This window comes from Cyprinus carpio, chromosome B17, assembly GCF_018340385.1.
Source record: "Cyprinus carpio isolate SPL01 chromosome B17, ASM1834038v1, whole genome shotgun sequence".
Taxonomy (NCBI): domain Eukaryota; kingdom Metazoa; phylum Chordata; class Actinopteri; order Cypriniformes; family Cyprinidae; genus Cyprinus; species Cyprinus carpio.
In genome coordinates, this window is record NC_056613.1 from 23381698 (window position 1) to 23408988 (window position 27291).

Genomic DNA, 27291 nt, shown 5'->3' on the forward strand with positions numbered 1-27291 from the left:
AATAATAATAAACAAAGCAGATACAATAGGGTCCTCACACCATCGGTGCTCGGGCCCTAATAACAAGCAGATACAATAGGGTCCTCCAAATCGTTTAAAATGTTTTGTTTGTTCAAAAACAATTTGTCCTGGAGTTCAAAAAGTTAAATTATTTGCATTAGCTTTTTTTTTTGATTGTTTGTTTTTGTTTTTTTTTTTAGTTATTTTGTAAGAAGCGTTTTGCAATTTTTGCAGCATGTTTCCGGTGGAATACTGCTTAAAACAAGTTCATTTTGGTTTTTTGGGGGGGAAAAACAAATACAAAATAATTGTTTAAATTTCACAAATGCAAATAATTAAAGTTTAAAACCCTGAAAAACACGTTTAGTATGACCACTGATACAATCTAGCTCTTATGTTTAATTGTTTTGTTGAAAAGCATTCCAGAACATGTGTAGCTTGGGTAGAATATATGGGACAGGAACTCATATTTGTCCTGTCAGGAGGTTTCTAAAGTAAATATTTAATCTAATTTTATTTTCCCCTTTTTTTTTTGTAAGAGATTGTACGATGATCGTGCAGCTCTGGAACTGAGGACATGTGTGGACTTGCCAGTTTTTTTGTAACAAATTCATCATAATATATTTTAAAAATTCAAAATAATAAAAAAAAATCTGTATTGCTAAAAAAAAAAAAAAAAAAAAAAAAAAAAAAATTCACCCATGCAACAAACATTTTGAAATAAAAAAAAAAAAAAAAATACTTTTGACATTTACGTTTGACCAAATTTTCTTTTATTTCTTTTTTATTGGGTAAATTGTTAGATGTAATAGAGGGTTAAACATCACAAACAAAGAAGTTAAGCAATATTATTATAAGTTGAATTAATAAATGGCAAATAGCGGTTTTTTTATTACTTATTATTATTATTATTTTTATTGTGTTTTATTTGCAGTACCACATCAAACAAGCTGTCCATTCATGGTTTTCAGACAATCACATGAACAACAGTGGAGAAGTGAGTGATCGTAAGAAGGTCGATCGCGGCTCTGTCAGATCTGGAGATCACTCTGGAGGGAGGAAAGACGTCCAACACGCTGGTACTGCAACACATGGCAATAATAATTCTACTACTTCTGTTACAGACACAGACACACACCTGTAGGCCTTTATCACACTCTGCATTCAAATATTAGCATGAAAAAAATAACTCTTGCTGTAGACCCTGTGTCAGCCTGCAGGGGCCTACAGTATGTGCTTGTTGTGATTTATTGGCATACAGTTCATCACAAATACTTCATCTTAACACACCAACCTCATTAACCAGGAAGAACAGTATTAGACAGCATTATACATCACATTAAATGTTAATTATGAGGAAAGACTGTACAAATTAGAAATTATTCACATTGCTTTCTTTCAAATAAAGGAATATTATTTAATGACTGGTTTGATCATTGTAAGCTTTGACGTCATATCCTCCTGGAGTTCGAGTGCAGTAATTGCACAGATTTATACTGCAGACAGAATTGGAGTTTAATCATAATAAGCATGCTGAAATAAAAACAACGACATTAAAAAAAGAAAAAAAAATGAATCCAAACGGGTCGTGGCGTTCTAGAATATCCTCGTGCGTGACATAGAGCGCGCGTTGTGTGTTAGCAGACTGGACATAAAGAATTTGACACATTATTACACCAACAGCTTTTATTTTTCATAACGTTATAATAAAATTTTGTGTTCTCAGGGGTGACATCACATCCTCCTGAAAAACGGCCTGTACTACGTGAAAAGGTTCTTCAAGTTGCGTTGAAGTAGGATTGAAAAATATGTTGAGGTTTATGTGTTTTTGTTCCTTCATAGCTTTTAAGTAGGTGGCAAGGCAAAAAATAATAATAATATTAATAAAGCATGTCACATATATAGACTCTATGTATTTAGTCTATTTAAAGTGTAAATGTTGTCATTCCCACTACACTAGTGGCAGAAAAATTAATTACAGTGTGTTAAAGCGAAAATGGGTCTGCCTATTAATAATGCTTATTATAATGTGCTTATATTTTGCTATATTGAATATTGAAAGAGCGGGCATTAGAGACAGGTCTTTATCAAAGGAATTTCCCTTTGATCTTCTGCTCATTCCTCAGACCGAAGAAAAACTCACTCTGAAGGGATACAAGCAGTACTGGTGCACGTTCAAGGACATCACAATCTCCTGCTACAAGAGCCGCGAGGAGGCCCACGGCACGCCGGCGCACCAGATGAACCTGAGAGGTGACCGCTCGCCACAGACACTGTTTGTTTACCACATCAGCGCTGCATCTCATCTGCTGTTTCTCCGTAGGCTGTGAAGTCACACCAGAATGTGAACATTTCCGGTCAGAAATTCAACATCAAGTTGCTAATTCCTGTAGCAGATGGTATGAATGAGATCTGGCTGCGGTGTGATACTGTGAGTGAGACACTTCTGTTGATTGCCACACATTATTGAGCAATAAATCAACTCACATCTTCACTTGTCTTTAAAAGGAAAAGTAGTTTGTTACTTGCCTTGCTACTTCAAAAGTAATTATACAAACTCGTCAGGGTTACTGTGGTAAACTAAAACTATAAAAAAAAAAAAAAAAAGTGTTACTTGAAATAATTTTATTTCAGCTAGTTGCCAAAGTAACATATCTTAATTTTCATTTAGTATTGATATCCTAAAATAACTGAAACTGAAATAAATCTTATACAGAAAAGCCCCCAAAAGTAATAAAACTGACAAAAACATATCAAAATTACTAAAACTTAACCTAATTGAAAATCTATAATAGCATCTCAGTGATAGTACATGAACACTGGCACTCAGAGGGTTAAACTCTTTTCCCTGTCTTCTTCAGGAGAAGCAGTACGCTCAGTGGATGGCAGCTTGCCGCTTGGCCTCCAAAGGGAAGACGATGGCAGACAGTTCCTACAACTTAGAGGTCCAGAACATCCTGTCCTTCCTGAAGATGCAGCACATGAATCCTGATCCTCAGATCATAGAGCCCATCACCACCCGACATCAACCCTGAGTGTCTGGTGTCTCCACGATACCTGAAGAAGTACAAGAACAAGCAGGTAATGAGAATACACACTGACACTGACGGCAGAGAGCTGAAGACAGGCAGGGAGGCAGGTCAAGAGACTTAATACTAGTAGACTTATACTAATACATCGTAATAAACCAGCAATATGGTTTACATGTATTTATTTACTAATGCATGCAAAGTGAAGCAAAGTCATTGTTGAAAAGTTGTTGACATTTTTGCTGCTGATTTTTAAATCGGGTTCAGTCTTAACTCAAAGTCACAAAACTGACCTACTTGGATCTTGAGCTTCATTGACAAAAAAAAAAAAAAAAACATTAAAATGATGATAATCATGATTTTATTGTTACATTAAGGGGAAAAAATATTTGTATATATGCTTAGCAATGTGATTAATTTTTTTCTGTATTTATATGCATTTTTGCATATAATCCGATGTTTTCAGCATCTCGAAGCAGCTCTGTTCACAGTAGATGCTGCTCCAATATGAACTCTCTCTCTGCAAATCGCTGTTTGGGTTGCTTGTAACATGCATTTGAAAAAAATGCAGCATGTACCTACCATGCTTCCAGATTTGTTTATAAATATTAAATATTGGTATTGTTTAAAAAAAAAATGGCTAGTGTATGTGTATATATATACGTACACACTCACATATGCATGCATGCTTTTTAATAATAGTTACACCGAAGGACAAAAAAACAGGTTTTAATTGTTTTTCCTTAGCTGATCACGTCACATACTAAATAAACATCAAATATTAAATACATATCACATTTAAAATATCACCAAGTCCTACTGGCCTACTAGTAAGACAACTATTTACGAAATTTTAAAAAACAAATCGTGATATGGATATTCAGAGTGTCCAGTGAAATTTCTCAGAATGATGTAGTTTTTGTTGTACTTGATTGAAAAAACGAGAGTAAAGTGAAAGTATGTAGGGAGGGCTCCTGTGTGGGAGTCGACAGACGGCTCCTGTGTGCTGCTGGTGTCGTCTTACAGTGGCCCTGGACTCAGTCCAGCTCCTGTGATGCTGGGGGATGGTGGGCTTCCTGTCCTCACATCTCACTCGCTCCCCCAGCAGCTTATCGCTGGAAGAAACTTTGAGGAGCTGGGGAGGGGTCTTCAGAACAGGCGGGAAAAAATACAGGAAACAAGCCTTCCCTGGGAATGTGGAGAGGCAGCATGGGAAGAAGACAGCAGCTTGTTTGTGAGAGCGACATCAGAGTCCGGATGATTTCGGAGTGCTTCTTATCCCTGCATTACAAGCTCAATTTATTTTCTACAGAGGCTTCCTCTGGGATTTTTTTCCTAGAGGACATGGGTCAGTAAACCCTGAACTTTGGGAAACAAGTATAGATGACTTTCTCTCTTCCAGACTGGACAGGATCAGGAAAGCGGATGTTGTCATCCAAATGGTGGGGAATTTCAGAGGTCTCTGTAGTGTTCTTGGGTTTAAATGTGTGTGGTGCCACCTTGTGGAGTCAAGGGTGTATAGTTTGAAGTGTGATGAAAACATTTCAGTTTAATCATAAACCATAGCTCAGCCATGAACTTTGAACCCATTTTATGTTTAAAAATCTTCTGATTTGTGCTAAATTTGTGATTTGTGTTTAAAGAGTATTTCTTTTTCTTTTCTTTTTTTGGAGCTTAATGGACAAATCAGAAGATATAAAAATGGATGTTTGAACGTTGGTTTGACCAAGCCTTGCCTGAAAGTTAATAATAATTTTAAAAGATTGAAGTTTGAAAGTTTTTACTCCGAGAAGTCAAAGACAGACAGACCAATAAAAACTACTTCTGACCCCATTGGAGTATCTACTGGTAGTTGATGGGCATTGTTATCATATTGTTGGATTTTGTTAGTATGCGTTAGCATGTTGTTGTTTTTTCATATTTAACTGAGTGTTGCATAGTTTTAAACAATGCTTGCATGTTTTAGCACATATTTTAGCATGTTTCCAACATGTTTTAGCACATTGCTGGTATGATTTATGTTGCTAGTGTGTGTTTTTTTTTTTTTTTTTTTTTTTTTTTTTTTTGCACGTTTAGCATCTAGGAGTTAACATGTTGCTAGCATGTTCCTAGCATGTTTTAGAATACTTCAGCTTTACAATATTTTACAATAATAGCAAACAATAAGTCTATAATTTTTTTATTTTTTTTTTCTATAAGAGGCATTGTATGAAGCTTCTGACCCCCTCATTGAAAGTGTATGTGGAACTGTTTGGAAGTCTGATACTGGAATTCTGAAATTCAGATCAGTTAGAAAAGATAGAGTATACAGAGTTAGAACATCCTGAAGGTTTGTGCCAATTTTGGTGGTCATAGCTTTAAAAACTCTAGGACGAGTTAGAAATTTGGTCTCAGAAGAATAATAAGCTTAGTAGATCAGCTTGTTGGCTTGTCTGTTATTCTAAACGAGTCTGACATCAGTGCAAAAACAGCTTCCACTGGACTGTCCCATTTTAATCAGCGAGGATGAATCTACAGTTTGATCACCCCAGTTTCAGTCTACAGTAGTGCTCTGCTTGGTTTCAGATCAACGGTATATCAGGACCTCTGCTAGATGACACATTTCTACATCTGCACAATATGTACAGTCAGACCGGTCAGATCTAATGTGATCCCAGTGTAATGTGTTCCTCCGATCTCTCCTGTCCATCTGATCCTCGTGATCCTCCCTTGCTGTGAACTCACTTGCACACCCTGCCCTTTTCTTTCTCTGTACATTAACGGTTGTTTTGATTCTGTTATTCTGCCTGTTTGCTGCTTTATCAATTTATTTGCTTTTCCCTTGTTTCCTCTCCGTGTTCCTCTTCCTGTTTCCACCCTCCTCAGCCAGGCTTTGTCAGGGACTTGGTAAGTCACTCGTTTGGTAGCTGGTAACTGTCCATGACTCACTAACACTGGTGGTGTGTCTTACTCCAGAGATCCTCCCATTAACCACTTTACCATTTATAGCTGTAGCTCACCCCAAAGCTCACATTTCAACATTTAAGATCATGTGTTGAGTCACTGGTGTCTCCTCCAGGACAGCTTTCTGACTGAATGCTGTTAAAAGGCAAAGTATGTATAGACTCCCTTGTGGTGGATATTTTTTAGAAATATTCAAATGAATACAGAAGAAGTTTGTAGTCCCGTGACTTTGAGGCTAATAATGTCATATTAATCTGTAAAACTGTCGGCACAATAATTTTTATCAGTTTAAGCATGATTATATCCCAAAATATATTATCATAATTTACAATTATTGTTTTGTTATATTATTTTAGATGCACAATACAGTTTTCTGCAGAGCCCCTAAAAAGACATGATGATGGTAGAAAAACAAAGATGCGTTTGTTTGCAATCCTTTGGCACTCCTCAGATAAATTTTGTGTTTGTTTGCAAAATGTTTGTGGTAGAAAAATTAGGTGTGAGGAAAAACTACATGAATGCAGTAGTTCTGCGAAAGATCATGAAGTTTCTTGGGCGAATGCAGTAATTTTGCGAGAGAACAATTGTTATGCAAGAGAATCTAAAGTTAAGGGAGAGAATGTGTAGTTTCTTGGGTGAATATTGTAGTTCTGAGAGAGAATGTAAGATTTTTTGGCGAATGCAATAGTTTTGCGAGAGAATGTATAGTTTCTTGGCCAAATGCAAAAGTTTTGCGAGAGTTCGTAAAGTGTCTTGGGCAAATGCAATAGTTTAACGAGAGTTCGTAAAGTGTCTTGGGCAAATGCAATAGTTTAGCGAGAGTTCGTAAAGTGTCTTGGGCAAATACAATAGTTTAGCGAGCATTCGTAAAGTGTCTTGGGCAAATGCAGTAGTTTAGCGAGAGTTTGTAAAGTGTCTTGGGCAAATGCAATAGTTTAGCGAGAGTTCGTAAAGTGTCTTGGGCAAATACAATAGTTTAGCGAGCATTCGTAAAGTGTCTTGGGCAAATGCAATAGTTTAGCGAGAGTTCGTAAAGTGTCTTGGGCAAATGCAATAGTTTAGCGAGAGTTTTTCGTTAAAGTGTCTTGGGCAAATGCAAATAGTGTCTTGGCCAATAGTTTGAGAGTTAGTAAAGTGTCTTGGGCAAATACAATAGTTTAGTGATTCGTAAAGTGTCTTCGCAATAGTTTAGCGAGAGTTCGTAAACATTCGTAAAGTTGTAATAGTTTAACGAGAGTTCGTAAAGTGTCTTGGGCAAATACAATAGTTTAGCGAGAGTTCGTAAAGTGTCCTTGGGCAAATACAATAGTTTAGTGTCTTTCGCATTTTTAGTGTAAAGTGTCTTGGGCAAATGCAATAGTTTAGCGAGAGTTTGTAAAGTGTCTTGGGCAAATGCAATAGTTTAATGAGAGTTCGTAAAGTGTCTTGGGCAAATACAGTAGTTTAGCGAGCATTCGTAAAGTGTCTTGGGCAAATGTAATAGTTTAACGAGAGTTCGTAAAGTGTCTTGGGCAAATACAAAGTTTTTAGCGAGAGTTCGTAAAGTGTCTTGGGCAAATAGCATAGTTTAAAGCGTCAAATGAGTTCGTAAAGTTGTAAGTCTTGGGCAAATGCAATAGTTTAGCGAGAGTTCGTAAAGTGTCTTGGGCAAATGTAATAGTTTAGCGAGAGAATGTGAAGTTTCTTGGGCAAATGCAATAGTTTTTGGTAAAGTGTATTGGTTTAGTGAGATTTTTTAAAGTGTCTTGGGTGTCTTGGGCAAATGCAATAGTTTAGTGAGCATTTGTAAAGTGTCTTGGGCAAATGCAGTAGTTTAGCGAGAGTTCGTAAAGTGTCTTGGGCAAATGCAATAGTTTAACGAGAGTTCGTAAAGTGAGGGCAATGCAATGAGTTTAGCGAGAGTTCGTAGTGTCCGGCAAATGGCAAGAAACCTAAAGTTTAGTGGCAACAGAATGCAGTAAGTTTATAAGTTTCTTGGGTGCAATAATATTGTAGTTCTGCGAGAGAATCGTAAGATTTCTTGGCAAATTTTCTGGGCAAATGCAGTAGTTTAGCGAGAGTTTGTAAAGTGTCTTGGGCAAATGCAATAGTTTAGCGAGAGTTTGTAAAGTGTCTTGGGCAAATGCAATAGTTTTTTCTTGGCAAATCCAAGGCGCAAAGTTGCATAGTAAGTGTGCTGGGCAAATGCATAGTTTAGTTTCGTACACACGAAGTGTCTTGTGGGCAAATACAAAGTTTTTTTTTTGTAAAGTGTCTTGGGCAAATGGCAATAGTTTAAGCGAGCATTCGTAAAGTGTCTTGGGCCAAATGCAATTCGTTGTCTTGCAAATGCAGTAGTTTAGCAGCATTGTAAAGTTATGGGCAAAGCAGAGTTTAACGAGCGTTCTAAGTGTCTTGGGCAAATAGAATAGTTTTACGAGCAATCGTACAGTGTCTTGGGCATGAATAGTTTTAGCGAGAGTTCGTAAAGTTCTGGCGATGCATATGTTTAGCAAGATTTCTGGGCAAATGCAATAGTTTAGTGAGAGTTCGTAAAGTGTCTTGGGCAAATGCAATAGTTTTGCAAGATAATGTGAAGTCGCTTGGGCAAATGCAATAGTTTAGCGAGTTGGTATAGTTTATTGGGAGTTTGTAATGTTTTTTGGGGATATTGTGAAGTCGCTTGTTCGTAGTGTCTTTAACAGTGTCTTGGGCAAATGCAATAGTTTAGTTCGGTAATAGAGAGAATCTAGCATTTAGTGTCTTGGGCAAAGGACGAAAGTTTTCTTGTGCATATATGCAATAGTGTTTGGGCAAAATGCAATAGTTAGCAAGGGATGTCAAGTTATTGCAATGCAATATTTTTTGAGAGAATTCTAGTTTGTAAAGTTTATTGGCCAAATGCAATAGTTTTGTGAGAGAATCTAGTTTATTGAGAACAAAGTTTTTTGGTCGAACGCAATAGTTTGTGAGACAATTATAAGTTTTTAAATTTCTTCCATCACCATGTCGTCTTTGGGTCTCCGTAGTTTCCACTATAATCAACACATTTGCCTCATAGTACATCTAAAATCTCATGGAAATAATTGTTTGAAAAGGGCTTCTGTTTCATTGACTGAACCTTTCAGGTTGTATGTAGCTCTGATTGAAGCATTCATAAGGCACGTAACTGATCTGCGGGAGACCCCTGTGATGTCACATTTCCTTCTGATGTGAAAATGTTTCATGTTCTGGGGATATAGGGACTAAACGACGGTAGCTGGGATTGCAATGGCTTCTGTAAATGTGTGTTATGCTGCATGTGTAACAGATCATAAGCGATGCCTGAACAAGAGGAGCATCTCATGTGTTCACTGTAATATTTGTGGTGATTGAATGCAGCGATATCATATTGACGTATCTGGTGTTTCATTCTTCTCTGGGGTTGTTGTCTGATGACAGTGTGTCCATGTGTTCACTCTGACCTTCTGCTAAAGATATGATGGCTTATAGCACTTGTATATTATTAATGTTCACACATGCATTATTCTCAGATTTCCGGCCGTATTTTGGAAGCCCATCAGAATGTGGCACAGATGAGCCTCATCGAGGCCAAGATGCGCTTCATACAGGCCTGGCAGTCCTTGCCAGAGTTTGGAATGACCCATTTTCTTGCCAAGTGAGTGTCGCCTAAACCTGACATTTCTGTCTCTCAGATATCTTGATTACATGTTTGTGTGCCAATAAAAATGTCCTTTTTAAAGTTAAAAGTTCATTCTGGTCTTAACATAATTTACTCACCTTCATGTTGTTCCAAACCCATGTAATTTACTTTCTTCTGCAGAAACAATTGAGTGATGCTTTCAGTGTAATTTTAACCCCCTACTGAGCTATAAATCACTGAAACCAGATCATTGAGTCAGTAAGTTGGATTCAAGGACCAGATCAAGCAATTTTTTGGAAAGATCTGGCTCAAGAAATAATTTGTTCACAAATTAGACAGTGCTACTTCTTGCATGAATTCTCATGGACGTGCCAAGTAGAGTTTCGTCAAGATTTTCAATGCATAACAACTTAATTTTTTAGCGTTGCACAAATAGATGACATAGCTGTGGAAGGCTTCTAAAGAATTTAAGTGCGCAAGTCAAGTGGGCTACATTATTTACATGGGCTGTATAATTTGTCGTTTTGTGCACCTTGAATTCATATGAGTTTGTAATGACATGAGGGTGAATAAATGACAGAATCTACATGTTAGAGTGAGCTGTACCTTTAAAAAGTAATTTCCATCTTCTCCTATATCTTTAATTTCTTCTCATTGCACTCTCATTGTCTCCTCACAAAATCTGCTTGGATAAACACTGAGCCTGTAATTGTTACGTTTCTTCACATTAGGTTCCAGGGTGGCAAGAAAGACGAGCTGATTGGCATCACCTACAACAGACTGATCCGTATGGACGCCAGCACAGGAGACGCCATCAAGACCTGGCGCTTCAGCAACATGAAGCAGTGGAACGTCAACTGGGAGATTAAGATGGTGAGATGTTTTTTTTTTTTTTTTTTTTTTTTTTGGTTTTTGTTTGACTTTTGACTGGTTATGTTGTTATGAATGAGGCTCATGTTAACTGTTTCATCAGGTAAATGGCCTAATAACATAATAGACCTTTATCATGGTGGAATTGATTCCCGGAAGTTCTTGTCGAAGCAGTGTATCAATTCTTCCAGTTATGTATATTTATTAATGTGCTGTAATCACCTAGTTAAATAAACCCCTGTTAAAATTAGCATCTGCAGGATGATTTCAAAATCTGGACATTTTCAGATTCTGATGATTACTGTGCACAGAATTTTCCAAACTCAAAGGAACTTGTAGTTTTGATCTAACATAAGCTGATCTGAGAAAGCCATAGCTCATGAACATTAGGGCTGTGTATTACCAGCAAAGTCATGATACGATACATATCACGATACAGGACTGCACTGAATTTCACCATAGCAGAATTTGGTAAAACAGCTCTTTTTTAAACACTGCATACTATATAGGGCCATTGCTAACTATAGGCAGAGCAGCCAGTTCACCTCGGCATAATGAAGGGCCTCCATAACTCTACCACAGTACAATACAGTGGGTAAAATAAGTATTGAACACATCACAATTTTTCTCAGTAAATATATTTCTTAAGGTGCTGTTAACATGAAATTTTCACCATTTGTCAGTAACAACCCAAGTAACCTATACATACATAGAAAGCAAGACAAATAAGTTCAGAAATTACGTTATGTGTTATAAAATGGAGTGACACAGGGAAAAAGTATTGAATTCATGAAGATAGGGAGGTGAAGAAAGGCATGGAAAACCAAGACACCAGCAGAAATCTTTCAGTAATTAGAAAGCAATCCTGCCCCTCATCAGTGGAAATTAATATTAGTTGGTTCAGTCCCAGCTAATGGCCTATCTTCACAAGTAATCTCATGACCAACGTGTCACACAAGAAACATTTCATGATGGGTAAAAGCAAAGAGCTTTCTCAAGACCTTCGCAAGCTTATTGTTGCAAAACATACTGCTGGCATTGGTTGCAGAAGGATTTTTGTAGTTCTGAATGTTCCAGTGAGCACTGTTGGGGCCATAATCTGAAAGTGGAAAGAACATCATTTCACCATAAACCGGCCAAGACCAGGTGCTCCACACCAGATTACTGATAGAGGAGTGAAAATAATTATTTGAAGAGTTGTCCAAAAGCCAAGAATCACTTGTAGAGGGCTTCAGAAAGACCTGGTGTAAGCATGTACAATTGTTTCAAAGAAAAAATAAGTACAATAAGTAATGCACACAACCGCCGTGGCCTGTATACACACTCACCATGCAACAAGGCTCTATTGCTGAAGAAACAGCATATTGAAGCTCGTTTAAAGTTTGCTGCACAACATTTAGACAAGCTTGTGAAATACTGGGAGAATATAGTCTCGTCAGATAAAACCAAAATTAAACTCTTTGGATGCCATAATACACACAATGTTTGGGGTCAAATGGCAATGCACATCACCCCAAAAACATCATGGTGAAACACTGGCAAAATTCATATAATTGAAGGAAGGATGAATGGAAAAATGTACAGAGACATTGTTGATTAAAATCTGCTGCCATCTACCAGGATGATGAATATGTAACAAGGGTGTACATTCCAGCAAGACAATGATCCCAAACACAGCCAAGTAAACTCTCTATTGGTTTCAGAGAAAGAAAGTAATGCTTCTAGAATGGCCAGCCAATCACCTGACTTGAATCTGATAGAAAATAAGAACTAAAGATCAGAGTTTATTGAAGAGGCCCACAGAGCCTTCAACATTTGAAGACTGTGTGGAAGAATGGGCCAAAATCACACCTGAGCAATGCATGGGACTAGTTTCTCCTACAGGAGGAGTCTTGAAGCTGTCATTACCAACAAAGGCTTTTGCACAAAGTATTAAATAGAGCCCGACCGATATATATTTTTTGGGACCGATACCGATATTAGGGAGTTAAAAAGGCATATCAATATACGTTCCCATTCGTGTGTCCAAACATTTGACTGGTACTATATATAGAATACAGTATATACATAAACAGAATATATATACTAATGATCACTCAGATTTGGTGATCAAACACTTATAATGACGTGACAGAAATATGTAATGGAAGCAGGGCATTTAACAATAAACTTTACTATCCAAAATGAGTCTGACTTCAGTGCACTGAACAGTTAAGTTGAAATTTATTCAACTTTAATTCAATTCAATTCCATTCAACTTTATTCCGTTGAAGTTTATTTCACGTCGGAACATCATTCATGCTAAAGTCTTCACACACAGACGAAACTTACTAAAGTGTGAAGTGTGACATAATATACCTCTGTAAATAAATACAATATAAATTCACGTCTCGCGCACTTTAATGCCCTTTGAATGTAATGTGTACATTCTCTTGGAACTGGTATCATGGCGTAATTTCATGTGAAGTTCACTTCACAGGGGACTTATGGTCGAATAAGACAACGCTTGAATGCTGCCTAAACAAGAGACCTCCTTACTGAAGTGAAAGTGTTGACTGGTGTCACTATCTCACGAATGTGCCGGCGGATCTCCACCAAATTTGGGGGATCCCTTCAGCTCAAGAAGCCCTCTCGAACGCCTCCCTCCATGCCTCCATAGCCCCCCTGGATCACTAGATCAGTCGGCTCCAGACCGTGAATTTAACCACCTGTAACTCCTGAACCCCGGGGGCTATCGACGTGGGAGTGGTCTCATTCGAAAGATGGCCTCTAGACGTTCACTCGATTCATGTTTGAGAGGGTTCCTCTAGTTGAAGGTATCCCCTGAATTTGGTGCAGATTCGCCGCGCCGTTACGGAGATATGGCCGTTCAAGGTTTCAATGGATTTCCATAGACTTAAGCTTTAAAGTGTTTCATCCAGGTCACCAATAGCAAACAATGGAGCGCGCTCTGCTGGACAAACTAAGTAATTACACCATTTCAAGCATTTTATCTGCATTATATTTTTGTGTAAAAAAAAAAAAAAAAAAAAAATCATATTGGCAGCATATCGGCGACAGGCTCATATCGGCCGATAATATTGGCAAACCGATATATCGGTCGGGCTCTAGTATTAAATACATTTCAGTAGTTCAGTACTTTTTTCCTGTGTCATTCCATTTTATAACACACTTTCTGAAATTATTTGTTTTGTTTTCTTTATATGTATGGATTATTTGGGTTGTTACCAACATCTGGGGAAAATTTCATGCCAACAGCACATTTTTTTTTGCTTACCATAGTTTAACCATGATATGTGTAGTAAAACTGTGGTAATACAAATGTAAATCAGTCTGCGAAAAAAACATAGTTACTGCATATTTACTATAGTAAAAAGCCATGGTTAATTTTTGTAGGGGTGTTTATTAGTCAAATTTATTTAAAAATGTAAACAGGTAAGAAATATGACTAGTAAGAGAAAAACATTGTTAATGAGAAGTCGAACTTGACTGCAGCAAGTTAGTTGGAAAATAAATTTATTTACAATTCAGAATGCACATTTGGAAGTGAAATATGCTAATAAGAACATTTCAGCAGGTTATATGAGATGTAGGCTTAAACATTCTCAGTTTTGATATGCATACTGCATGCGAATGTGCTCCTGTGTAATATTTTAGAAGGACCTTCATCCCACCGCATCAGTCTGATGATTAGGGATGTAACGATTCACTCAACTCATGATTCGATTCACGATTCGATTTTCTTTAACAAATGGGGTTGAAGACATTATACAATAAATGAAAAGCTGTCCTTTTATTAGGCTATTGATGCACGTTTCTTTGTGAAATTGAAATAACAAAACTAAAATGAAATTTTAAAATAAACCCCAAATCAAATAAATCACAAATAAAAGAAATCTCTTCATATAAACAAACTAAGGCTTTGTCTGTGCTCTTTTCATTTAAAATGAAAGACAACCACTGCATTTAATCATGATCCAAACAAAGATGCAGCATACATGCAACATTTTTCCTTGGTTACCGCTGTAAACAAAGCAGTGCTGCGCTTACGAACAGCAATGATGCAGTGTTTCCTTGGTTACCGCTGTTAACAAAGCAGCGCTGCACTTACGAACAGCAATGATGCAGTGTTTCCTTGGTTACCGCTGTAAACAAAGCAGCGCTGCGCTTACGAACAGCAATGATGCATTGTTTCCTTGGTTACCGCTGTAAACAAAGCAGTGCTGCGCTTACGAACAGCAATGATGCAGTGTTTCCTTGGTTACCGCTGTGGTTGTTTCCTTGGGAGCTGCACTTTACGAACAGCAATGATGCAGTGTTTCCTTGGTTACCGCTGTAAACAAAGCAGAGCTGCGCTTATGAACTCTAATATGCATCGTTCAGAGGCAAGATGAAAAGAAAATGCCATCTAAAGTAAGAAAGTAAGAGAGGATTCTCCCATTAGTTTTGATTGTAGTGCGACGGGACCGGAAGTGACGAGACCCTGCTTCACATAACGGATATAGGAAGTGTGATAAAGGTCTATTAAGGCCATTTGTAACTATGGCTCGTTCTGATTGTAGAAAATCTGCTTGTCTTATCTGACATACTTTGAGTCAAATAATACTATGTTTACATATAGCGATAAGCACCATAGTAATACAGAAAGCCACATGATGAATCAGAGTTCAGTGGTCTGTCCATAAAAGCATGATGATACACAGGGTCATAAACACAAAAACACGATCAGAAACTATCAGGATAACACACATGACACTACCATAATGCCATAAAATCATTCACTAACAGAAAATATAATACCTAAGGTACATCGTTGGAAACAAGCATGAGAAAAATTAAGATTACTTAAAATATGATAATATCAAATAATCAAGTCATCATGATTTGTTATGTGTGATGTTTAGTTTTCCACTATAAATTATACAGTAGTTTCCTGTTTGGTGCCTGTAAGACCCATACATTCAAACAGTAATTTATTTACAGTAAAAAATCATATAATATTTTTAAGAATATATATGGTAAGGTAATTTATAACTAACCAGTTAACAGGCTTTTACTGTAACATTTTACAGTTTACATTTTACAGGAGGTTGGGTAAAAAACAGCATAACAGAATGAATTTGAAAAAAAATATATATATATATATATATATATATATATATATTATAAAGTATAGTTTGATATAATGCAGCATTTACTTTCAGCACATGGCCCTCAATCAGAATTGTCTGAATTTTGGATTTTATAGTTAATGGTTGTGACGCATCTGCTATTGAGTGACAAATTCCCTTGGAATGATATGGTCAGACTATAAAAAAAAAAAAAAAGCTCAGAGATTCAAATTATTCAGAGACTTGGTGCAGATGCTGATATATATATATATATATATATATATGGACAAAGAAAACCCATGAAATTCTGATGCTTGTGATGTAAATCAGTGAGATCTTTATAACAGTATACCAGATACTGATCTAAATATCAGTGGTCACTCTATATCTCCAGTAATGTGTCTCAGTAAGATGAGATGTAAATGATCCAAACATATAATGCAGTGATTGAGAGATGAAGAAATAAAGGCTCCTCAGAAGATGTGAGATGTTCTGGAGGCTTGTGAAGATCATTCATCCGCTGAGGAACAGTGAAAGTAAAGCTTCTGGAAACAAACGCTCCTCCAAAAGATCCTGATGATCAGATTTGAGACTCTAAAACATGATTGATGGAGAATCAAGTAAAGCTGAGCTGCTTCAGTGCAGTAAGAGTTCATCTGGAGATATTACTGCAGTTATTCTGACCTTTACTTGACCAAAATCACTCAAGATCTGACACCAGAAGCAGCAGCTGAAGCTGATTACACTAAAGAGCTTTGACTGCAGCTCTAAACTATCAATCAGAGACAGAAGACATGAGGAGATTGTGAGTGAAAAAGGCTTAACAGTAAAGTTTGATCATTTACAGACCTCTAGACTTTGTGGGTTTAACATCTAAAAATCAACACGCATCACCTTGAGCTCTCTTCAGCATCTGCTCTGCTCTCATGGCAGGTGACGGTGGAGTTCGCGGACGAGCCCAGTCTGGCCTTCATCTGCGCCGAGGTGGACTGCAAAGTGGTGCACGAGTTCATCGGCGGCTACATCTTCCTGTCCACGCGCGCCAAGGACCAGAACGAGTCTCTAGACGAGGAGATGTTCTACAAGCTGACCAGCGGCTGGATCTGAGCGCCGCAACACTCACTCTGATTCTGTCACACTTCTCACTTCTTCTTCTTCTTTATCTCTTTTTAAACCACTCCATCGTGGTCGCATCATAATTGTTTGTTTGTTTGTTTGTTTGTTTTTTAATTCTGTTTATGCGCATGAACGCGTTCCTAACACTAGCAGACATGAAGCTCTGTTTCAGCAGAGCCGTTTACTGCGTCCCAGAAGTGATTTGTTTGAGATGAAGCAGTAGTACCCGAACTTTACACACAACCTATATCTATGACCTTTGACCCTCAGTAGAAACACGCCAGCTTTGTGCACAGCAGAAATGCCGGTTATTTATTTGTCACTAATTTACGTTGCGTCTCTCTGGTTAGATGCCTGTTAATCTGTAATGATAACGGTCACTTTAATGTGACATCATAGAGACACTAGAGAAGGAAATGTTACACTAGCTTTAACGCTGCTGCTTCTGAACGCCATCGAGCGATGAGTAAAGACGCTACGCTTCAGCTCGGCAGTCTTTGGTCAAAAACCCAGTCAGTCTGGTCCTTTCTAAGCACTTGGAAGATAGGCTGTCGCTTGAAGGTTCGTGTGTTCAACACTACATTACATGTAACGACGCAGATATTTTTTACACTATGAAGGAGACTCGTCCACTTTTTTTGTAGCAGCTTGCAACACAGGAGAATGATTATAAATCAGACTGCTTTTAAAGTTCACTGATTTCCCCTTGTAGGAAGTTTCTTTTTATTATGAAGTCTGTTATTTTATTCATCACTCTTTATTGTGAACCAGTATAGTATTATTCAAAAGCGTGTCTTTAATACGCACCAGCGATAGGTCACAAAACATGCAATTTCCTTTTTTTTTTTTCTCCACAATGAAGGATCGCTAAATGAAGTATTAGATTTGGTTTTGTTTTTTGTATCTAATGTAAAAAACACAGGTTTTAAAAACAACATTGTACAGTTATTTTTCTGCTGCTTTTTTTCTGTAATTTTTGGAAGCGTATATTTTCCAGAAGAGAGGGGAAAAAGCCATTTTTTTTAAATTTATGGATTGGTGCCTGTCGATCTTAAGGACTTTTAGAAATATATATATATAAGTGCATATGAAGAATTGCAAGAAGTCTGGAGCTCCCGGCAGGAATAAAATCATGTAGATTATGGCATTCTTCATATCACTGATGAGAAGGAGCTTCTGGTGGTTTTATTTAGTTTTTGCTGCCCACACTTGTTGGATTCTGCTGCAGGAGCGTGGGTCATACACTTCAACACTAATGAAGCGCAGCAGAATCACTCTTTCTGTGCCTTTTCAGTGCATCACTTCTCGTCAGTATTGTCTCCTGATCTTTCTCCATATGAAGGTGGTTTCGGAGCCAGAAATAAAGATATTATTATTTTTGTTTGTTCATTTGGTTTTGTTTTCTCAGATGCAGCAGTGCATTGCATGGCCTGCTGTTTTAAGATTGTAAAAATGCCATTTACCTGACAAATAAATAAATAAAATCATTTTTATTTAAAATCACAGGAGGATGATTCCGCATGCCTTTATTTCATGTGTTTTCCCATCATGCAGCTGTAATGCCCGTCTCCTCCACAAGAGAGCAGTCTCCAAAAAAAAAAAAAAAGTTTACAATTATGGCATAAAACTCAAATAAGTTGTTTAACTAAACTCTGGAGCAGGTTTTCATTTAGTCACACTTCTTCATGGAAACATCCACCTGTTGGCTGCTCGCATTTGCTCCAAGTTTCAAAATAGTAGTTTTGTAAAGAAATTAACAAATGGGTACAATTTTTTTTATTCGGCTACAAAATCAAAATGATTGCTATTTGCATCTGTTTTACTTTGTTACTGGTTTAAAGCATAATGTACAGGAAGTGTGTGCTGTCTATAATGTTGTGTCTGTGTTTAATTCTCACAAACAGATCTGTTCATTAAGGTTTATAGCAGGTGTTAACAGTCATTAACTAAAAATCTATAAACTAATAAAGAGTTTATGGCTGCATGCATGTAGGCACACAGATCTTAAGTTATATTACAAAGAAATACAGTACAATAAAGACTATAACATAAATATTATTATTGCATTAAATATTAATTTCACGCATACAATATTTAATGCCACATGAAAACAACGTGTTGTTTCAAACTTAATCAAACCAATCTTTGAACTAATATGGTGTTTAGTCTAAAAAAACAAGGAGTCAAACTCTGGTGTGTCTGCGTGCATCTAAATCAGTTGAAGTCACCGAGGTCTCTCTTAACCTCTACACAGAATTCAACACAAGGACCAAGTCAAATAAAAATAATAAATAGGCGGTTTTGCAATAGCAATAGAGATGATCACTCAAAAATGAGGAAATTTGAGATGGATTAAAGCCAAACACCAAGACAGTTGATGTCACTCATCATTAAATGATCAAATCAAACTCAAATGCACATAATAATGAAATACTAAAAGATTAAAACAAAATAGAAATACAGCAGAACGTGCAACAGGCTTTTCACTGGATTGGCTAGTTTTAGAAAAAAAAAAATAATTGATCATTTTTCTTATGGTAACTTTGATGGTTGATCACAATCAAGTCGATAAACACTATATGTGTTTAAGTGAGGAAATAGAAAGGATACCCTGGCTACGTGTTCTGTACTAGACTAACTGAGACTTGTCATAGCACTTGTATACCGTTGTTGTTCTCGTTGATCTGATTGTTTCTACTTTGGATAAAAGCGTCTGCTAAATGATTAAATGTAAATGTAAATATTGTCAAGAAAGACATTTAACCCTACTTTTCATCTTATGATCTTATGCTATGATATTTGTTAGATTAATATAATGCATAGGGTTTCTGCAAATTCTGATTAAATGCCTATAATTTCCAATTGTTCATACCAGATGACGACTAAAACATATAATATTAGCCAATGAAATATGCTAGATCTTGGCACAGCTAAAAAATAAACATATTCACCATTACATTATGGAAATCCCTTTTCTATAGTTCTCACTCCAAACGTTTTTATTTCTTTAAAATGTGAGCAGCGTGGAGGTGCCGGAATATTTATGCTTTTAAGGAAGTGAATGAAGCGCGGCAGGTAAAGCGTCGCGTCGCGTCGCGTCAGTGTGAGCGCGTTCCAGTAAGAACCGCAGCGCGTCTGCTCCACGTCACTCACATTTCCACGCAGTCCAGCAGCTGCTGTCGAGGCAGTGCACACTACAGAGTGAACACTAGTCACTGCAGGTCCAGTCTGACAGGAGAAGCGCGGGTTCAGACTGAGACTGAGACTGAAGAGAGAGTGACGCTGAACACACAGAAAGGTAAGAGAACACAGAGCAGGAACACTCAGGACTCTTATGAAGATGTGAAACTCTAGTTAAGTTTCTCTGTCAGTGTTTATTGAGACGCGAATCTCGATTCCTCTCTTTCTGAAGAACGCGACGCGCTGTATTGAGTGTCTGGCGACAAACGCGACGCTCTTTCAGTTTCTCCTGAAGGAACTCCAGACTGGAGCAACTCTTCAGCTTTAGGCTGCCACACTGATCTTACTGATTTATACACAAGCTATGCGAAATTTCTGCTTCTTTTAAACAGAGAAGGAAGAAAAACAAACTTTTCATTAAACACTGACTCAGAATCGTGTCAGCTTTCTAGACAGCAGCCCTGATGAAGGATTGTTAAAGCCTCGGTTAGGAAAGAAACGTTTTCACAACATTGTGTCTTGGTTGCAGTTACGTTACATCACAAGACTGAAAATTTGAAACTATATTTAAAATAAATACATAATTTAACCAAAAAAATGTATGCCATTTAAATGTTTGAAGTATTGGAAATGTTAGACAAACAATTTGTATTGTACTTTATTTTTTTATTTTTACTAATGAAATGAGTAGTGCTTTTAAAAAATTATATATATTATTATTACTATTTATTATTACTATTTATATATAAAATAGTAATATATAAAAATTATATATATATAAGCATTTTCATCTCAGTTGCCCCACATGACCCGTTGAATACTGTAACAGTTTTTAGGATTTTTACCCAAAAGATACATTACAGAAAGTGACTTGAGGGAGAGCTGTGCCTATAATACTCAAGTCTCTGTAAAAAAAGATTATCATAATGGTCACATTCTGTTTTAGTCAGTGAAATTCAGTGTAGTGTCTTTGGTTAATCGGAATGAAAACTAAATGACATTGTACTGAGGTGTAAATGCAGTAAAAAAAATAAAAAAATAAAAGAAGAACAGACATACATTAATATTAGTGCTGCCATAAGATTTATTAGAATTAAATATATTAGTTTTTTTTTTTTATTTTTTTTGTTTATTGTGTTTTTTTTTGTTTGTTTTTTTTTATTATATGCACACATATGCATGTGTATATAAGAAAAATATGTTGTTTGTTTATTAAATATATTTATTTATTAAATATATTTATTTATAATATAAATATATATTTTTAAAATATATACTGTATGTTTTTATTTATTAATGAATGTAAATGTAAAAAGCATATATTATGCAAACAAAAACTATTATTTTTGTACGTGATTAATTGTGATTAATCGTTTGACAGCACTTATTAATATACTTAAAGAAATAGCGTAGTTCACCTAAGAAAAAAAATGCATTATTTACTCGTTAATTTCATTTGAAAATGGCAAAAGGCAACAAAAAATGTATGTGCCTGACGCATCATAACAAAGTTCATTGTGCATCAAACCAGCACCGGTGAGTGTTTATTGACCATAACTGATAAACTTTGTGTGTTGTTGATCAATGTAGATTAAAGGAATAGTTGACTCACAAATGACATTTGCTGAAAATGTGTTCACCCTCAGGTCATCAAAGATGTAGAGTTTGTTTCTTCATCAGGTTTGTAGAAATGTAGCGTTGCATCAGTGTCTCAGCAATGGATGCTCTGCAGTGAATGGGTGCCGTCAGAATGAGAGTCCAAACAGCTGATAAAAAACATCACAATAATCCACAAGTACTCCAGTCCAGCAGTTAACATCTGGAGAAGACAGAAGATGAAACACATCCAGCATTAAGACTTTTTTATCTTCAAACCGTTGCTTATGCGTTCATAATCCATAACTCTTCCTCCAGTGAAAAAGTGTTCTGGTCTGAATCAGGAGAGAAATCTGCACAGATCAAGCACCGTTTATAAGAAGAAAAAAGCTGTTGTATATATATTGTGTGTGTGTGTGTTTTTTTGTGTGAGACAACAGGAGATGCACGTTATCACTGGAGGAATTGTTATTATGGATTATGGCCAGAACCGATGGTTTAAGGTTAAAAACGTCTTGATGGATTTGTTTCAGCTTTTGTCTTCTACAGATGTTAACTGCTGGACTGGAGTACTTGTGGATTATTGTGATGTTTTTATCAGCTGTTTGGACTCTCATTCTGACGGCACCCATTCACTGCAGAGCATCCATTGCTGAGAAACTGATGCAGTGCTACATTTCTACAAACCTGATGAAGAAACAAACTCATCCTGATCTTGTATGAAGTGAGGGTGAGCACATTTTTATCAAAGTAAAGTGCTAGATTCATACTTTTTTTGAAGCTCATAAATTAGTTTTTGATATGTTCACTACAAATGTAGATCATTGTTTTGTTTCCTATTGTGTTCTCCATTATAATGTTGGTTCGAGTCATACACTTTGTTCATTTTATGTCAAAATAGAGCATAGATTCTCCCCTGCGTCACATTGTGTTGATATTTTGAATTCAAGGTCATAATAACATTATATCAAATACAGAAATCAAGTCATTATCCAAGTCGATAGTTTCTATTTTATCTGAACTCTGACGTTACATTATAAAGCAGAGAATTCAGACCATCCCTGTGTGAATGACGATGGAAACAAGCTGCATGCGAGAAAGTCCAGAACTATCAATCCTAGTCTATTACGGTATGATTAAAACTGCTCGGCTTGGCTTTTTCATTCTTTCATACAGCTCCTCGTGCTTCTGCTCTGATTTAGGGTTTATGAGGGTTTGTTCAGGAGTTCTGGTCTAAATATAACGAAGTCCACATCAGGCTTCTTGAATCATGGCTGTCTGTTGGGTTCCTGGTAATAATTCTCACTCACTGCTGAATCACCAAACCAAACGCACAGCCCTTGTCCTAATGTACCAGCTGAACGTGAACAGCAGCCATGCCTGCCTGTGTTTGTGTTCGGTTTATCCAGAGATACCGCACAAGTATAGTGTGTCACTGCAGAACATTAATGGGTTACAATTATACGAGCAGAAATTTAGCTGGTTGACTTAATGTGACATTTGTGACCCTGGACCACAAAACCAGTCATAAGGGTAAATTTTTCGAAACTGAGATTTATACGTCATCTGAAAGTTGACTAAATAATGTTTCCATTGATGTATGGTTTGTTAGGAGGACAATATTTGTCTGAGATACAACTATTTGAAAATCTGGAATCTGAGGGAGCAAAAAAATCTAAATATTGAGAAAATCATCTTTAAAGTTGTTCAAATGAAGTTCTTAGCAATGCATATTACTAAACAAAAATTTAGTTTTAATATATTTACAGTAGGACATTTACAAAATATCTTCATGGAACATGATCTTTACTTAATATCCTAATGATTTTTGGCATAAAAGAGAAATCTATAATTTTGACCATACAGTGTATTGTTGGCTATTGCTACAGATATACCCCAGCGACCTAAGACTGCTTTTGTGCTCCAGGGTCACATTTATGTGGTATTTCCAATGACTCTTTAAAGAAGTAGCTGAGAATGATTCGGAGAGAAAGCAAAAGTGGTTTCTGAATGAGTAAAAAGATGATGTCTATCATATCTGTGATGATTCAGAGATTCCTAAACTAGGATTCACAAACTCCTGTGGGCTGATGAAAAGCTAATAACTAAATGAATCATAAAAAAGAAAAGTTATAGTAAATAAATCAAATCAAATAAGAGATGATTATTTTTGTATCCTCCTCCCGTGAGTGAAATAAATCCCTCATGTATTGTTCCTGTGCCATTAATATCAGTTGTGAAGTGTTTAGTTGAGTCAGTCACAGGCCTTCAGCTTCATGTTTTCCTCCTTTCCTCTGGATTCTGAGCTGCTCGTCAGATTTTCCATTCTGTGGTGTAAAACCCTTACAGCTCCCACTTGGCTGATGGGAGACAAACAGCGCTTCAACTTCACTAAAGTCTTCTGTAAATGTTTGTATTTTCTCTCCATCTTGTGTTTATAGGTGACTCACTCATATTTCCTGGAGTATCTTCAGTTTTCTCTTGGTTTATTATGTTTAGTTTTGAAATGCCTGGTTTCAGGGTTCAGTTTTGATTTGGTGGCTAACTGCGAATGGACAGCCTGTTGGTATTTTCATCACTGTCTTCAGCGACTCCAGCCACTTTATTTAGCCCTTTATTTTACATTTATGCATTCGGGAGATGTTTTTAGTCAATCAGTTGTCTTAAAACCAATGATCAGGGCCCGATCAAAAGCAACTTATGTGTGTAGAATTTAGCGCTGTTAAAGTTAATGGAGTAGTAATGCATGAATGAAATCTCACTTTAATACTTTAAACATTTCCTTTAATTTTTAAAATAGCATGAATGACAGACATAATTTGTAATACACCTCCCATCGAGTAATCGCGCTTTGCGATTTGTTACTTCTGATATGAAAAATTTGTAATACACCTCCCATCGAGTAATAGTATAAGGGTTTGCGTTTTGTTAATTTTGTTATGAAATTAAGTCTTAAAAATGTTGTTTTGATGCTCTTAAATGTAAGTGTGCACAAATATGTTTGTTTGGTTTATAAAAATTTTATTATAAATATAAAAAAAAATGTTATTTTTATAGAGATGTGGGTAGATTACTTCTGAATCATAGTCCGTTACTGAGTCTAAATTACATGAAGCTATAAAACTGTAGTTAGAAATGTAATCCACTACTGTAATCTGACTGCTTTTGATTACATTTAGATTACTTTTGAACTACCTCTAAACAGGATACTTGTGTACCATGCTGATATAAAAATACAAAGAGAAAGAAACATGAAGTGCATTAAACTTTATGTTAAACATTGGCAGATTCTGAATAATCACTATACATGTAGGTATCAGCAGAGAAATGCAGTATCGTGCATTTCTAGTTTTTATCTAAAATTACTTGCATTGCATTTAAAGTATACATTTAATCAGTTCTTGATTTCAAACTCTGGAAATCAAACCCATGACCTCATAGGGCACTATAACAGAATTTAGGAAAACAACCTTTCTGTGGATAAAAGTCTTTATTTTGAATAAGCACTGGGATCAGATCATATATACATGATGTCGAAAAGGATGTTCCAGAATCACACACAACTTCTTAAAGGGGTCATCGGATGCGAAACACACTTTTACGTGTTGTTTGAACATAAATGTGTGTTAGCAGTGTGTGTATACAACCACCCTATAATGATAAAAATACACCCAGTGCTTTAAAAAAAAAAAAATCTCTATTAATAATATCCCCTTTTTCAAATTAAGCCGTTCTCATATTCTTGGCAGAGTGATGTCACACAGACCCAGGCCCCTCCCACAATTGTTGATTGACACAGGTGTTTAAGCACAGACCCGCCCTGAGTGACTGGTCACCCGTCCTCCATTTGTTCAGACAACCGGAGCAGATGTAGACAAGAATGTGATTGAGGTGTTCTGTTGCTTGATGTAATAATGAACATAGCAGTCGTCATTTACTCCCCACATCTGAGCCGCTGAAGACGCAGTGGTGTACGTTTGTTTTTGAAGGGAATGTGCCCCCGATCTACATAAATGCGTCTATGTTCACGCAAATCATTCGTGATCCAGCTTCACCTCCACAAGAACGGCGCGTAAGCGAGAGTTTTTATGAATCTTTGCAAATCGTCTTTCCTAATTATGTGCTAGTTAGCAAGTTTTGTTGCTAAATTAAACCGTATCATGAGATATGATTATCAGAACGGCTCGTAAGAAGGGGGAGGGGTGGGGAGGGGTCATTAGAGTTTATTGGAATTTGAAGTAAAAACATGGATTGATGTGGATTGATGTGTTCAGAGCTGTTTTTGACAGGGTGAAAAGGGTGTTGTTTCACATTACCATTGAGAAATTTTAAAGAAAGCATGTTATAGACTTTTCATTAAGCCCCTAAAGAATCATATCAACTTGTAGGAAATGGTCATCCGATGACCCCTTTGATATCAAATGAAAATCCACCTTTATGCTTATCATGCCAATCGAGTCTAGTATTTCTTAACCTATTTAATTAAATAGTGCTGGTTTAAGTTCTCTTAGAACATCATATTGATCAGATACAAATTCATACATTCAAAACATTTTTAACAGAGTCAACCCTGTTTTTGTTGTTGTTGTTGTTGTTGTTGTCTCTTTGTCTGTTTTTTGTTGTTGTTGTCTTTTTTAGTTTTTCAACTTACTCACGATGAAAATAGCCATGGAACCTGGCAAAGTTTTAAATCACCAGCAAACCAACATCAGAACCAGCTTGTGATGACATAAAGATGCTGAATAACTAAGATACTAGGATTTCAGTCTTTGAGTACAAGTCAAGAGCACAAACCCACTTTTGTTGTTACCATTATCAGGAGTTAATACACGCAGTGAAAAATTAGTAATGAAGAGGTGTGGCTGACCTTACCGCATATGCAACTGTAGGAGTTTTACTTTCAGAAGAAAAATGTACGGGAGTATTTAAATGAATTGCACAACATGATTTACTAAGGTTTGCTTTAGTCAGTTTCCTGGTAATTCCCCAAACTAGCATGTCTTAACTCAGTTTGCACCTGTGTTGTTAGATTACACACACATTGATGATTGATTAGAAATGATCTGACTGTGTCACTATCCACTTGTGTTCTCATAATAATATTCCCCGTTTAGTAAATCTGGCTCCATGTGGTCTGTTTGCTGGATAGTAATGCATGTGTTTTGAGGGTGTGCAGAGAACTGGGCCAGTTTGACATCAAGTGGAAAAACCGCAAATTGGATTTCTAAAAGCCATTTGTCTCTCACTTAGGTGAGACAACAGCGTGCCAAGAAGACAACAGCAGCACTGACCTTTTGATGACAAATAAAAGCATGGCCTCCAGGCCTGTTGTTTGTGCCACTGCTCAGGCATTGTGACTGTAACTATGGCTCTTTGTTCTGTTGTACAAGCGATCAGGAATTTGTGCAGCCTCCCATATGCCAGCTCACAATGAGTGTTGACAGACAGAAATCGTTTGTATGCCGCTGCCATCCGTGTGTCCTCAGGCTTCGGCACGAACTGGCGAGTAGGTCTGGGCTTGGTTCTTTAAGGTTTTTGAAGATAGCTGTCTGTCTTAACTCTTTCTTTTCGTAACAGTAGATCAGTATTCAGAACTTCGTTCTGGTCCATTTTTGTATAATATCATAATGTTTCTGCTGTTATTTTTCAAAACAAAACAAGTGTCATTTATAGTATGTTCTATGCGCATACATTAGAAATGCAAGAATGGTAACAGTTGCAACATGCAGCTTTTGTTTGTCTGCTGAAGTGTTTTAAATGAACTGGAGTCTGGTCTGACTCTGTATTTTGCTCATCTCGCTCTTGACCAGAAAGAGGAAAAATA

General features: G+C 36.7%; 2 protein-coding genes across 2 annotated transcripts in view; both read left to right on the forward strand.

Moving 5' to 3' along the window:
- The first annotated feature begins 1996 nt into the window (after positions 1-1996).
- On the forward strand, positions 1997-18194 carry fermt2 (FERM domain containing kindlin 2). Its single transcript, XM_042742055.1, is given in 10 exon segments — positions 1997-2029; positions 2127-2253; positions 2324-2343; positions 2345-2431; positions 2862-3020; positions 3022-3081; positions 5895-5915; positions 9485-9609; positions 10326-10467; positions 16509-18194. Coding segments are annotated over 10 exon segments (948 nt in total). The 3' UTR covers positions 16683-18194.
- A 1589-nt stretch (positions 18195-19783) lies between these two features.
- Positions 19784-27291, forward strand: part of stxbp6 (syntaxin binding protein 6 (amisyn)) — a 38587-nt gene continuing 31079 nt past the window's right edge. The window contains exon 1 of the mRNA XM_042742860.1: positions 19784-19989. The gene's annotated coding sequence lies outside the window, so the exon portion shown is untranslated. The remainder of the gene's footprint in view (positions 19990-27291) is intronic.